This window comes from Notechis scutatus, chromosome 1, assembly GCF_049901735.1.
Source record: "Notechis scutatus isolate UNSWTSFEM ecotype Mainland chromosome 1, rNotScu1.2, whole genome shotgun sequence".
NCBI classification, from domain to species: Eukaryota; Metazoa; Chordata; class Lepidosauria; order Squamata; family Elapidae; genus Notechis; species Notechis scutatus.
This window is the reverse complement of record NC_142009.1, coordinates 242,097,411-242,113,396: the sequence shown is the minus strand read 5'-3', so window position 1 is coordinate 242,113,396 and position 15,986 is coordinate 242,097,411. Positions and strand designations below refer to the sequence as shown.

At 35.5% G+C, this 15,986-nt stretch overlaps 1 protein-coding gene across 3 annotated transcripts in view; it reads right to left on the bottom strand.

Moving 5' to 3' along the window:
* Positions 1 to 1,669: 1,669 nt before the first annotated feature.
* The window catches only part of TSG101 (tumor susceptibility 101), a 48,019-nt gene continuing 33,702 nt past the window's right edge, over positions 1,670 to 15,986 (bottom strand). Inside the window, exons 8-10 of one of the 3 annotated variants that reach the window (XM_026668308.2) lie at positions 5,630 to 5,832; positions 2,919 to 3,158; positions 1,670 to 2,122 (exon numbers count right to left, since the gene is read on the bottom strand). In XM_026668308.2, coding sequence (XP_026524093.1) covers positions 2,033 to 2,122; positions 2,919 to 3,158; positions 5,630 to 5,832 — 533 coding nt within the window. In that variant the 3' untranslated portion in view covers positions 1,670 to 2,032. Of the gene's footprint in view, positions 2,123 to 2,918; positions 3,159 to 5,629; positions 5,833 to 12,519; positions 14,613 to 15,986 lie in introns of those variants that run through there. The other 2 variants (XM_026668307.2, XM_087951075.1) reach the window with 2 other exon arrangements.

Sequence of the window (15,986 nt, the reverse complement as noted above, 5' to 3'; positions counted from 1 at the left end):
ATTTCATATTTGATCCCTATTCCTAACTGAGATTTTGGGAAGCTAAAATATTAAATGTGATAGGTTTTTTTGTCTAAAAATACAGTTTAAGTCTTGGAATCAGTCTATTTTTCCAGTAGGGCATTATTTCAATCTGTTATTAAAAACAAAAACTATTTACCAGCAATTCATAGTTATTCTAGGCATTTAGCAGATAAAGTGCTGAAATCAGCTCATAGCTGGATCCAGCTGGGCAGGACCTATGAAAATTGAGGTATGATTTTTGCCTGATTATCAGGGGAGTTTCAACTGGTTGGTCCTGCGGAACCTCCTTGCTACTGTGAATGCCACGTTTTTTAATATTCATGTTGGATTCAAGCAGTAGTGGATGCTTTTTTTGCAGGAGGGGGTGTTTTGCCCTGTCTTGAAGCAGGAGCAGCCTATCCTCTCCTCAAAAGGTAATCCCTGGATGTGAGAGAACAGGTTTAAGTTCCATCCAGCTGCAAGCTTCCCTTTCTGCTGAGAAGGTGGCAGGCGCACAACTTCAAAGGACCCCTTTTGAAGTTCAATTCATGCCTGAGTTAAAGCACCCAAGAGGGCATAGATCACAGGTGTCAAACTCTCCATGTCACGTTGCCGTCACCTGACATCGCGGAACTGGGGCGGGCGTGGCTTGCGTATGTAACACATTCAGCCCACGGGCCGCGAGTTTGACACCACTGGCATAGATGTTTATGGATGACTTCTGGAGGATTCAGGATGGGGGTGGTGCTCCTATTCTTGCCCTCCCTGCCTGATTTATACAGTAAGTAGTCCTCGCTTATTAACCACAATTGGGACTGGCAACTCCCTCACTAAATGATGCCCATCCCATCAAATCCAGCATGAGAGGCATGTTATAGGTCCATTGCATGAAGGAATGTCATCTGACAGGACCCAGGAAGAGAGCTTTTTCGTAACCTGATGCCGATCCTTTGGCTCATCTTTCCCCCAGAACTTAAAATAGCTCCAGCCCTTCTGGCCTTTAGGAAAGATCTGAAGACATGGCTACATCACTGTGCTGCAGGGGCTAGTAGTAGTGGACTGGAGCCTGCTAAAGGATTACAAGTAAGTTGAACTGCGCTCTCAGAGATGATATTTTCCACAGTCTTAATCATTTTTATTGTTTTAAAGGTTTTGATTGTGTGATTTTGGATATTTTTTAATACGTGAGAGTGGTGGCTATATATACAAAACATCTTCCGAGCAAAGAGTGTGATCAGACAAGAAAATGGATTCTCCCTCATACAAGATCAGTTCCAGAGGGGTTAGGGGTCAATGATGAATATGGGAGAATCAAAGCACATATGATTCCAAGAATACTGCTTCACAGTTCAATCATAGCTAATAATGTATTAATTTATCTTTCATTGGTTTATTTGATTATAGTTCTCCTTTAAAGTAATTGAAATTAAGTTAATCATCAAATTTATTAATTCATTAAATTAATGACACATTTTAAGAGGCATCTAAAGAATTAATATCATTAAAAAGAGTATGTGATTTTAACAATGAGAAAATATATAGTATTTATGACTAATAGGGGAGAAGTGATAGTGTTTTTTCAATGCTAAGAAGTGTCTACTTAAACAAGCAGGATCAGATCACACAACAATTTTTAAATAATGTAAAACACATTTTAGCCTCCAGCTATCTTCTAGGATTTTATTACAAATTGATCTTAAAAGTACACAGATAACAATTCCAACTATATTCTGCAGATGTTAAACGAAAAGAAAGACATGCTTGCTGCACAATTATCTATAGCACAAGAAAAGGTTATGCAATGGATTTTATTTAGCTAGTCCATCAATGCAAAAGGTTTACAGAAAATTGAAAGTGCATTCATAAAAGCTAGTCCTTACCAAAAAGGAGAGAAAGGAAAATATATTATCCATTCAAAATATCTTACAATTGAATGATATAATAACTTATTTTTTTCCCCACCTACATATTCAAAGGAAACTCAGAAAATGACCATTTGGCCCCTTCTACACTTTTCTCATTCTGTCGATTAGTAGAGATCACTGAGTCCTGCTGTCTTTCTTGCTTTCTGCATAAGCGCCCTCAGCTGGAACTGCTTGCGAGACAAGAGACGGACATGCTGAAAAGAAGTAAAATAGGATTAGGATAAATCATACAAGAGTGATAAACATGAGATACACGTATTTGAGAGCATCAATTTTTCCATTACTGAAATAAATATTTACAACTACTAGTCCAGATCTTGATTTTGAAAAGAGCTGCACAAAATAAAATGTACTGTAAGAAAAATCATTTGATGTTTATTACCTTTCCTTCCCTGATGGTTTTACTTCACAATATTTTCAGACGGCTTAGTTTTGCACAATGTATATTGAGGTTTTTTACTAAAATACATTTTATATTATCAGCCAATATTGATAAAGACATAAAATCAACAAGAAGCTGCTCTAATTAGCAAAAATGGGACAATATTCTAAGGCATTATATGAAGTAAATGTGGATCATTTCTATGCAGGTAGTCCTTGACTTATGACTACAATTGAGCCAAAATTTCTAGTACTAAGTGAGACAGTTATTAAGTAACTGTTGCCTCATTTTACAACCTTTCTTGCCACAGTTGTTAAATGAATTAACGCAGTTGTTAAATTAGTACAAGGGCTGTTAAATGAATCTGGCTTCCCCATTGACTTTGCTTGTCAGAAAGTCGCAAAAGGTGATTACATGACCTTGGGACATAGCAACCAGTTGTCACGCATCTGAAATTTGATCACATGATCCTGGGGATTCTGGAAAGATCATAAGTGTGAAAAATGGTCATAACTTAAGTCACTTTTTTCATTGCTGTCATAATTTTGGTCACTAAATGAAATATTGTAAGTCGAGGACTTTATTCATGTATATTTCATGAAAACTACCTTGAGAAAGATGTCAAGGTCTATAACTCCACGTCTCAGTGCTTCCCCCAGATAAAAGATAGTATCTTCAATAGCATTTTCCTCCGCATACAAGTTCAGTATCTGTTTGTAAAGTGGTGCTGTAGGAACAATAACTTCATCTATGTCATTGTTTTCTGACTGACTTTCCATTTTTTCCAAGGCAGAACTTAACTCTTCATCTTTCTTTTTCAGGAGATCGATGTTTTTGTCAACTTCAGCCTAGACAGACAGACAGACAACTTGTTTTAAAATGACTTTATATCCATTTAAAATTGACACTCCAAATTTCTCCTTTTGTTACTGAGTATTGTACTTTTTTGGGTGGTTGTTCCTTCGAGTCAGTCTTCACCTAGATAAGTCCCTACAGTTTTTTTGGAAACATTTTGGAAACTGGTTTGCACTGACTTTTTTTCAAAGCTGAGACAAAGTAACTAGCCCAGAGTCATCCCAGTTTCTAGCCTGGTATCTTTAATTATTGGTTGTCTCACACACAATTACTAATATAAAAGAGCTCAAGGGAGTTAAGAAGAGACTTAATAGATCTGAATTAGATCCTGTATTTCCTACGTTAACTATGTTCCTCTATAATTCAGTATCAGATCGATAGCCACATACACATTGCCACTATTCTTAAAAATGGCTTATATCATCTTTTTGCCTTGTCGCTGATAATCTTAACTATATATTATTTCATCTACTTTGAATATTATTAATTTACCTATCTAGGTTCAAGTATAATATATAAATAAGAAAAGGAATCATCAATTAACTTTTTCAATGCTCTCATAATTTTATAAGCCTTTATCATAAACTCTTTTTTCATCTTTTCTTTTAACTCCCTAGGTATTACTCTAAATCCCAAATACATTTGACTACTTGACTGCATTTTTCTACATTTTTCCAATGTTACAATAGTCATTGTGAAATGCAACAGTCTGGCCCTTATATTTCTATAAAAGCCTATTATTGTAATAATTATTATTAATGCCCTTCTTAATAATTCCTAAAGTAAGATTTAATTTCAGTAACTGCCTCACATCATTCCAATATTTGATCAATCTATTTGTCATGACTTCAGACCCATTTTGTGCTCTGCTTGTTTAGGAATAGTGTGTTTTCCCTACTGGGCCTGCCCACTTTGATGGTGTCACTGTTTCATTATAGATATGTGAACTCCCCAAATAATTAAAAACTGCTCCTTCAGATTCAGGGTAAATCACATGCATGTTATAAAGCAAAAAATATTTCAGCTTACCTTCTCATAACAACACATGTTCAGATGCTTCCTTCCAGGATTTCCCAGATTTTAAAGTACAGTTTTAAATATATATAAGTTTCCTGCTTAATAACACTACACAATCAATATCCATTTAACCTAATTTGTACATCCTATAGATGTTTGAAGGGAGCTTAATAATTGTCTACTACGACAATTGTTCTGCTCCATTCTATCCTCTCTCAATAATATCATTTTTGAGAATTATTTATTAATCAGATTACCAGGCCATGCAACTCTAACTCTCATCTCCATCGGAAAGTTAAAAAAACGAACAAGAAGCTCCTTTTCAAAAGTTTTTTTTTTAAATTGGGGAGAGCGGTCATGTGAATTTCCAAGGGGATGCTGTTGCAGAGGACAGGTGCTGCAATGCAGGCCTGACTCCTGGGTTCTGCTATGCGATACTGCTTACTTGATGGGAGCAGGAATGAGTGAGCTCTATCAGATTTTACTGGGAAGGCAGAGACTAAAGGAAACAGATGGTTCCTCAGATAACTGGGCCCTTTGCCATGGAAGGATTTTGGAGATGAAAACCTGCACTTTGAAGCACATCTGAAAGCCAAGTGGTAACCAGTTCATAGAACATGGGTGTTATTAAGCATGGTTCAACCTGCCCATCAACTGCTGATGAGATAAAGAACTGCAACAGTATCCCAGAGGCAACTACAACATGTAGATGTACATGACGAAATATGACAGGAAAAGCATCTAAGTATAAGAGAGAATCTCTTTCACAGGGGATCTTTACTTTCCAGACCAAGTGTTTTCTTTCTATCCAAGATGCCTTAGTTAGTAAATGATCCTTCCTTTTCATGGAGCTTGTCAATAACCACGGATGTAATTGTAGTTACTATATCTCTAAAATCTAAAGTTAGGAATAAAAAGAAATATACACACTCCACACTCACGTGATGTTATCTATTTTTGGTGGTGGTGGGGGGTTGCAATTCGTCTTTCCCACCATTTATGAAGATAAGTTTGACCACAGGTCAAGTGCTCTAAGCCAGTGATCCCCAACCTTTTTTATGCCGCGGCCCGGTACCGGCATCAGCTGGGCGCCGCGGCCCGGCACGGCATCACTGGGCGCCGCCATCTTTTGATGAAAAAGTGCTTCCGTGACCTCACCGGAAGCACTTTTTCATCAAAAAGATGGCGGCGCTATGCGCTCCAGTGAGCTTTTCGGTAGAAATGGCTTTCTACCCGAAAAGCTCACCGGAAGCACTTTTTATCAAAAAGATGGCGGCGCCAGCAACCAGCGGCCCGGTAAGACTTGTTCCGCAGACCGGTATCGGTCCGCGGACCGGCGGTTGGGGACCCCTGCTCTAAGCAGTAGAAGTAGATGGAAAGGGGGGGGAGGTACAAGTACTAATGCATTGTCAAAATTATTCAGGAAAGAGCTTTTCCTCCTGCTTACCACCTCTTGGTCTAGACGAGTTACCATCTCTTCAAGCTTCTGATGACCCTTTTTCAGATCCTCTTCTGTGCGCTTCAAGGCATTGAGCTCTGCCTGGGCACGATCCATTTCTTCTTTCATTCGCCACCTCAATTTATCACTGACTGCTGATATAAGGGAAGCTCGAATCGTGTCTTCACTAATTGTGCCATCTCTGCTGGGACCTGCAGAATAAAAATCACAGTCACAGAAGTGCTGCTGTCCATGTCCTCAGGCGGACCCCTTAGGCGTGACCCTTGAATAATTTAAAGAAAACAAAGGAATACCACCTTGTGCTAACTTGGGGGGGGGGGATCATACTTTAGAAGATATATCTGTGAACTTTCAATGCATTTAAGAATACAGGTAGTCCTCGACTTACAACAGTTCATGAAGTGACCGTTCAAAGCTACAACGGCACTGAAAAAAATGACTTATGACCATTTTTCAGTTACAACCTTTCCAGCATTCCCAGGATCATGTGATCAAAATTCAGATGCATGGCAACTGATTCATACTTGCGACCACTGCTATGTCCCAGGGCCATGTGATCACCTGTAGTGACTTTCTTACAAGCAAATTCCATGGGGAAGCCAGATTCACTTAACAACCAGGTTACTAACTTATCAACTGCAGTGATTGCAGCAACAGCAAATGTCGTAAAATGGGGCAAAACTCACTTAACAAATTCTCACTTAACATAAATTTTGGGATCAATTGTGGTTGTAAATTGAGGACCACCCGTACATGGATCCCTGGCCAACTCAATATGGGTTTATTTATCTCATCATAGTTTATAACTGAGTTATAAAAACCTCTATCAGTTCTCTAGGAGTTTTCATCTAGAGCAAAAAAGATTCATTAGGCTTCCATATATATTGATTAATTTATGCTGATAAGATAGCAGGCCTTTCTTAGAAATGCAAACATCACAAGCACCTAGTGCACTTGAATTACTCCAATGTAGGTAGACACACCACAAGTACAATTTTTTTATCAGGAAAACTTAAGATGTGCCTATCTCAAACTATTACTGATCATTATTGCTTGAGGTTACTTATTTAAAAAAAAAATTGTAAGAGAGCTATATACTGAAAACAAAGAAACCCTACTTTTTTATACAAATGTTATTTTCTTTCCATCCTAGTTGTAAAAAGCTACAGGGCAAATATTATGATCATTTGACATGTAATGCCTGATATTTGTCATGCACAAATGATTTTTCTTATTTTAATTCTTCTTTTCAAAAATTCGGACTAAAAATTCACACACATTTCCATCTAAAGGTTTTCCATCATCTCCTGTTCAATAACACTGACTAAGGAGTTTACTTAGTTATCAAATTTTGTAACAAATGCCCCAATTCTTAATTGGTGTCATTTACAAAAGTTTTTTTTTTCAGTTAAGTGTTTTTTTTTAAAAAGTTGTTAAGTTACAGGTATTACAACAGTATCCAAAATAGCAAGAATTAGGAACAGCACTTTATGATAAAAATTGTATTTTACCTTAACACACCAACTCAAAGTGCCACAGGTTTCACATGTAGTCTGAGTTTGCCGCATCCATAAATGTTCTTAATATTAACATTCTTCTTCTAAATGACAGCCTTTTTTTTTTCAAAATCATGAGTCCTTTTTGTTTCTTTTAAGATTTTCATTGCTGAAGCAGCATCCAAATTATGAAAGGGATTCTGATATGTCCATTCCAGTAATACCAATTATCAATACATATCAATACAATATAAATGTTTTTGAAGTGTCCACTCAACAAAAAAATAGTGAATTACTGAAAATGTCTATTTTTCCTGTAATTTCCATTCTTTCTTGTCAACTTCATTTATTCTGGTTTGATCTTCAGATGAAATTGACTTTCAGGGTGACAGATTCTGATCCAAATTTCTTCATTTTGAACTTCATATGATGCTGAAGAATATGCTATAATTCATTTTAAATTTTTCTTTCTTCTGGCTTTCACTTTTTTACATTCAGGCTCAAGATTCAGGCAAAGATGTGCAACAAAAATGAATATAAAATCTTCAGGTTCAGAATCTAACGAAGGACGGCTGAACAGTACAGTTTCTATATTCTTTTCAATGCATTTAAAGTTCATTTATGAATGTCAGCATATATCAAAGTATTCTTATTCTTTTTCATACTTTGATTTTGAGTCTTAGGAACAAGTTTAGTCAAGGGTCTGAATGTCTATCATGCTGATCTTTGTTCCCTAATCTCTCTTCTCTTGGAAATAAGCAAGTCTGCCATATACAAAGAACTCTGAAAATTGGTATCAAACTAAGGAATCCTTCTGCATAACAAATGTTACATAAATTAAACATTTTTAGAAGAACTCTAGACATTTTCCACCAATAAATACACTTTTTCTCAAGTGCCAATATTATGCAGTGTATTAAAAATACAATTTACAGACTATATTGGATAGTGTTCAGTTTGCCAAGAAACATACTGAAAATCTCATAAAGTTAATATCATCATGAAAAACCTCCACTTTTACATTACTTGATATTAACAGTATTATTGTAATACTTAAAAAGGACATGCATATTTTGAAGAATGAAATGAAGTGGAGAAACCGAGGCTGCTAATGCTGCTAGATGCATTCTATTTGTATGGGCAAATAAAGAGGTCCAAACTGGTTTTAACATTTTTTTTTTAAAGCTCCCAAGCAAAAGACTAACAAATGGCAAACATAGAAAACAGGGAAAGAAAAAGAACAATAAAGGGCAACTATGTATGTTTTTCAACCAGGCACTTTTACACACATGGAAGTGCTGTTGGAGTTTCAGTGTTAATGTGCTTAGGTGCCAAAAATAAATTTCAATTAGAATAGAAAAGGAAGATGCAATATAGAATTTCTCTTATTTTTAAAAGGGTATCATAACAGAGTGAATGCAAAATTGTATGTAACAGTCTTGTTTCAACTTCACCTACCTTTGCCTTAGAGAATCTGGATTCATTTTTGCTAACTAACAAAGTCCATTTTTGTTGAAAAGCACAATCTTTTGTGAGCTGCAGCTGCACTCTGTGCAAATCAGATGCACAGAGTGGCTAGATTGATGTAGGATTTAAATTGAGGTAAGGTAAGGGGAAAGGGAGGAGAAGGATGGCAGTTACATGGAAGACCGTCTACAATTACAGTATCAGTTAACAATCATAATGTGTTTAAAAACCCACTGTGTTTCTTAAGACCTTCTGAAATTGCCTAAAACATTTTCATGTATCCCAGCTCAATAATTACGTGTTTGATGTGACTGTTAAGTTCACACTTTTCCAAAATAGGCCATCTGAGGTCTCCTATGGAGTGTCTACTGTGCCAAACCTTGAAAACATAAACTTGAGTGTCAGAATTTTCTCTTATGGATTTTCCTCTTGCCCACCCTTGGCAGTGAAAAGGACGGTGAAGAAACAATTCTCTCTGAGAATGTCAATTTTAGCTAAGATAGTTACCATCTACAACTACAGTATACTATGCACGCTTTATACTGACAAAAACAAATAGCATTTCTTAGTCACAACTGCATATTTATGAAGCCCTTGCATACAACTCAAATTGAAGGCCAGAAAAAAATAACTATTATATATAAATGTGTATGTGTGTGTGTGTGTGTAAAGTAATTTATGTGTCTAAAAAAAGTGTTGAAAGTGCAAAGCAGCAAGGAAAATTATATATTCCAAACAAGAAGAATATATTGGTTTACTCCTTTAAGAATATGAATCTTAGCATTTTCTCCTTCCTTCTTCCATAATTAGCCATACACACTAAGAAGATACTGTGGCATGTAGCCATTTATTACAAGGAATACTTGAAACATTTAACCTTTACTATATGGAATCTGGTTTCAGAAGTGACCTTAAGGTACTGTGACCTTACAGTATATAGTCTATCAATTAAACCTGAAAGAAAAGCAGCTCCAGCACTGAACTTGGCTGCTGAATAAACTGACATTTAATAGACCCTAAATATGTATCACTCATAAGACAATTTTTTTTCTCTTAAAATATTAACACTGGTCAATTATTTACTTAATTTAATCTAAATAGATTAGATTGCTACCCTTGGCAGAAATTTTATGTAAGAGAGTGAAATACATTTAAAGTTATAAATCAAGACGGGAATTGCCGAACAGGTGATTTGCTGACTTCCAAAGAATGCTATGTGCTAAGTCTTTCCTTAATTCAAGTTCGGAATGAAATGGTCTTGAGACTATCTTGGTATAATAAAGTCACTTTTCTAATTTAAAATAAAGAACACTGACAACAAACCATCACTATTGATTCCTTCATTAATTTGTTCTGGCCTGAAATGTCCCTTGGTCCTTGAGAAAGGGAGAACAGCTATAAATCCAAAATTACAGCCACTGTTATATACAGCATTTTCAGTCTACAAAACTTATCTGTGGAAATACCTACAGCATTATGGTGAATAAAGTTTTTGTTTACTTGTTTGCTAAAAATAAAGAGGAACAATTATATTTCTTTTAATGGGAATTATTTTCTGGGGGGGAAACCCATTATCTTTTGACTTCTGTATCACCTTCTTCTAACCTGCCCAGAAGACCTCAAGTATTTATAAAACTCATCTCTTAGAGAGATTATTATTTGGGAGATATAAAATATTTACTGGTTTTAGCAAATAAGAAGGTGATCCCACATTGAAGCCTAAACAACAACAATTTTGCCTGCCACATCTGCCAAAACTTCTTAGCAAATGCAAGATCATCTTATCATTTTGAAGAGAAACTATTTGGGGAATATGAGTATTTATTTCATTTATCCCAGAATGTCACCAAGTCTATTCTCTTTTGAATAAAAGCTTGAAAGAACTTCATAAACAACATAAAACGTTTCAAATCCAAACCGTTTCAAGTTCAAAATGACCTGTTTGAAGTTTGAAACAGTGGTTTTTATTTGTGAACTTTTCACTTGGGATGAACCAAAAGTCCTACAAGTGGATCTCTTTACAGATGTGATTTAGGAACACAGTGAAACAGTGACCAGCCCAGCCATTTGTCCATCTACCCCAGCCTTGGCCAGGCTGCCTGGAAGAGGATCTTTGAAGCATCAGACTGTAGTTTGACTCTACTACCTGCTACACTTAACTAGAAATGCCAGAAACCGAATCCGAGATGTTACGCATGCACAATGACGTCTCTTCCTTTCATCCCACCACCAATATAGCTCCTTCAAATTATGAAGTACAAGAGTGCAAGGAAACATTACCAGTGTAGAATATCAAAGTACTTGTCCTGTGAGGTTTGGAACCTCGACAACACGTAACAGTTACATTTGAATTTATGTAAAGGACACTGAAATCTTTAAAAACTAATACTAGTCCCAACCATTAGTGCGATGTTGAACTAAAGTGTTGATGTTTGTGCTACAGAGCTCTGTGGAAGTATGCTCACCAAGGAAATCCTATGAATCATGTTACGAGGTATACTGCGGTAGGTAATTATTAGGTAATTAAAAACTAAGATATATAGAATACCATGTTAGTTGTGAATAGAAAAACTATTCCCTAATATTTAAATGCAATAGTAGGTCTTTTATTGATGGCAGTATTGCTTATCTACAAAGAGAATGGACATTGCAGTTGTTTCAATGATTTTATACGTATTAACCAAATAAATATATATTTAGTAGTTGTGGCTTGAAAAATACCTACTTCTAATGATTTTAACAAATTATTCTCCAAAGAATAATAATTCACTCTATCTGAAAAACAGGTCAACCACCATCTCTTCTTCTTTGCAGAGTCCAGTGCCTCTCCTGCACAAAGCTAGTTTGGCAAACATGTATCCCAAGAGTGGAGAACAGTGATGAATATTCAGAGAGGAAAAATCCAAAGACTACCATGTGCAAATGGAAGGCATTTTCAAGCCTTGGTAAAAACATGTTTGAATCAAAGCCATTATGTTTAGCCATAAATAATGGCCATTATATACTGGCACCAACATTTACTTTCAGCTTTTGAAATACCATATGGTTGTTTTATTTTCATGGTAGCCAACGTAATTGAAAATGCAACCATTTCCAGTATATCTGATATTAGACTAAGTGCCATGTCAGCATGTGACTGTTAATGGCACCAAAAAAAAAAAAAGGATTTGGAGAAAAATAAGTTGCAGGATATTACTAGATGCCCATTAATACTAACATAAAGGCTAATGTTTTATTATTTTTAAAACAGAACCCTCCAAATTATAAAAATCAGATGTCCAATGTCAATAGTTTATGAAAGATAAATCCTGACAAAATACTGGAGCTTAAAGGCTCTTTTACAAGCAAATATAGAAAAGGTAATCTGTAAACTGCTGTTTCTAGTAGTTGTGCTGTTAAACCCTCACTGCAAAAAAAAAAAAAAAGATACATATTTGAACACAGTCCTATTTGCTCTTACAGATAGTATAATTCTCCTCATTTGTGGCTGGAAACTTCAGAGATATTTAAGATAAATTACATAAAATAAATCTTCTCAAGTTTTTCACTCTATGAAGTTAATATTTAAAATATGCAGTTTCCACAGCTCAGCCTTCTACATTCTATTCCTCTTGTCTTACTTTTAGTCATTTATTTCAAAGTTCCTCTCCTAGAGGTTGAGCAGACTTGGAAGTCTTTGGGTTAAGGAACTCACTTCAGAAACAACAGAAAATTGACATAAATGATTCATGTTGAATTCCCTCTTGCTTAAGAAAATTAAAGTCACAGTACCACATAAATGCAGTGTAAGTTCCCTTCAATATTGAAACACAGAATGAGTTTTGTTTTGATTTGTTTGCAAAATTGTTTCCTCCTTAATAACCAAATTGTTATTGTACAGTAAGTCGGGTTTTTTTTGGTTTTTTTTTTGGGGGGGGCGGGGGTGTTGGGGAAAATAAACACATCTCTGTATTTTAAATTTTCCTTACTTCTAAAACTACTTTCCTTGAACCATCCTTCAAAGCAAATTCCAGTTCAGATCAATGATGCCAAAACATGAAGTGGCATAGTTCTCTTATAGAGCCACTGTCAAACAGTTCAACAATACCTTTAGGAAAAGCAGAACATCTCTACCTTTATGCATTTGGAATCAAATAAAATTTTCTTCAAGCACAGCAAACAAAAACTCTAAAGTGCTTTGCTATCCCAGGGGGAATATTGACAGAAAAAAATATTACAATTTCATTTTAATTAACACAAGAGATGTATTCACTCAGAGTTAACAAATCCATAGCAACAATATTTTTGTAGACCCTGTCATTTAAAATAGAATTTTACAAGTATCATAACTGTTCTAAGGAGCATATGATACTATTTTGCATGGAGTAGGAAAATGAATCATTGAAATCCTTCTTACAAGTCTAAAAGCTCCCATATCTAGAACAATTGCTCCACCAACTCCAAAGGAGAAGCAATTCTTCTGTCCCCAATTTTAAACCAATTTTCCATTACACCAAAAATAGGGAGATATGGTTCAATGCATATTATTAAGAGCTCAGTAAATGAAATAACTTTATATCACAGTTCAGTACTAAAAGACCTGGATCAAAGTTGGTACACAAGGCAGAAAGGTGGAGAAGACCGTGTGGGACTAAAATGGTATTTCTAGCTTAATAAACTATGTGTATTAAGTTGGGAATACTACATTTAAACCAGCCACTAATTGCTGCCTATAAGACATGCAATTTGTGAAATAGAATTGCTTAATTTTTTAACTAGGAAAAGTATTTTCAAAAACTAATGTGTCAGAAACTAGATCTTCATTTGATCTTTCCATTATATTTAAATAATCTTCCACTTTTTGAAAAGCAGAACAAATGTTCTAAGGTGCAATGCTGAATCAGTAATAGTGGGCTATATCCAATATATATTAGCTGACTTGCATTTGCGTAATGGGATTTTCTTCTCTTTTCCCTCCTTGTGCCATGATCCTCAAAGCATACACAAAAGGGCTTGTCAAACTTCTGCAGGAGAACTGGAATGACCCCACTAACTCCTAACCCCAATATGATAACACTTAATAATTAGTCCCATCTCACTCACATGAAACACCTTTGTAAACCTTTACTTATACTGTAGATTGATATAATCATGCTACATTCACTTTGAGAAGATGGGATCAATCAAGGATCAATTTGTTTGGCAGTCTCATGCAACATACATGAGAAGTGAATTAAAGTAAATGAAAAAATAATCTGTATTTGCAAGAAATAGTTAAACACATTAACAAAAAAATTCTTTGCAATGTCACAGACAACCCCATTAGTAATCAGTACCCAGCTAAATCATAGGCTAAGTCTGTTAGCTATAAATTCGTGTTACCACGCTGTTCAGAACTTTCTCTATTTGTAGAAAGTGTCCACAGTTGTTTATACATTTTTCTTCGAATCAAATCAAAGTTTCTAAAGCACTTTGTAAATCCAGGTTGAAGATGTCTGTGCCACTCTGAGATAAGAGTACACCATCTAGATGGAACAATCCAGGAGATTCTGGTACAAGTAAATCATGTTGGATCACAGTCCCTCCAATATATTGCATAAAATAGCCCATTTCCTCATTGAGTATTTTTCTGCTTCTCTCCATCACTTTATGGGGTATCTCTTGATTCCATACTTTCCGGGGGATGATATTAGACCAGACTAGAATAGTATTCTTGAATATTTGCTTAAGAAGTCCAAAATCTTTCTTCATTCGGTTTATGACATCCAAATTACTGGCTGTCCCCAAGTCATTGCCTCCTAGATGGATCACCAATATATCAGGATCTGTTAGCCTCCGTCGTGTATGCAACAGGATGGGTACTAATTGATCCCACACCATTCCACTCTTTCCTAGCCAATGTAATTTGGCATCCTCCAGTCGAATTCCCAATTGTGGACCAAAGCTTCTTTCAAGTGCCCGTTTTTCTGCCCAGAAAACATAAGAATGACCACAAATCCATACCTGTTTCTGCTTTCTTCTGCCATCTGCTATTAAGAGAACAAACATACATTAATCCTTCATAAAATTTGTGGTCAAAGCCCTTTCTGAAAACTCTACCCAGAGTAGTTTTCTGTATTGCTCCATGTAAAAACAATCAAAATGTTAGATATAAACACACGAAAACCTTCCATATTGGCAATTTGATTTGAACACTATTTCAAACAACAGTTAATATGTTGGTGTATTCAGTTTACAGGCTAAATGATTGCATCTAATTTATATAACAGCAAAAAAAAAACCCTGTATTTACCTCCTATTCGCCCTATGTATTGATATTTTCCAAAGCAACTCAGAGCTATCTTTTCCAAATGAAGATTCTCGTACACATTTAGCTCTTCTTGAAAGAGCAGTTAACATTGTTAAGCTTTCAATATTCAGAGTGACCAATTATTGATACTGAACTTAGACATAATCTCCCCAAGACAATTAAGAGATTAATAGACATAAAAGCAAAATATAATTTCATAGGCCAAAAAACACAGAAAGTAATCGAATGCCAGAGTTAATTGAGATCACCAAGCATGGCAGATAGTGGTTGAGAAAGCAGTGCAGAGTAAATACTTTTTTATTATATCCCTTATAGTTATGTATCTACGAAGCCATGTTACACCTTTTTCAAGAAGATCAATATTGTTTTGCTGAATTACATCCAAACACTTAGGTTCCTCTTTAAAACAATTTTAAAAATGTGTGACAAGAGTACAGATTACCCATTATGATTTTGAGTTTCGCAAGATTTCTCTTCCTCAACTACCTGACACACTGGTATCTCTGCATTTTGCTAGGCTTCTTGTCCTCAAGAATATTCAGTGAATATGCTAAAGTCACCCAATAAGAAACAGCACAGTATTTCCAGGTTTGGGAACACCTGTCCCCACTAATATCAAATTCTATACATAGAACAGGGTACATTCTTGATTTGGCATTCAGTTCAAAAAAAGTTGGTAATACAAAGTTCAATGAGTCTGTATGAAATGTTCATAAAAGATTATGAATATCTGCAAGTATGATAGCTTAAAAGTGTCTATTCTTTGTATAAAAGCATTTTTTTCTGAGCCTCTGAGCAATACTGTTTAAAAAAAAAAAGCCCTGCTTGATCTGTAGAATAGAAAATAATCCCAGGTAGTTGACACTGTTGATTCAAAGCATACTCCCCTCTCTTAAACTTCTGATTATGTAGGCGGATAAAAATGATGAAACAGGAGGAATGACAGTCTGAACACCAATAAAGACATCTCAGGAATCTCAGGCTGAGCATTCTGTAAAGTGAAGGTAGCAAAAGGAATATTTTTGCATTCTTATTGTGCCAGATCCAATTACAAGTAGTCCTTGACTTATGATCACAATTGAGCTCAAAATGT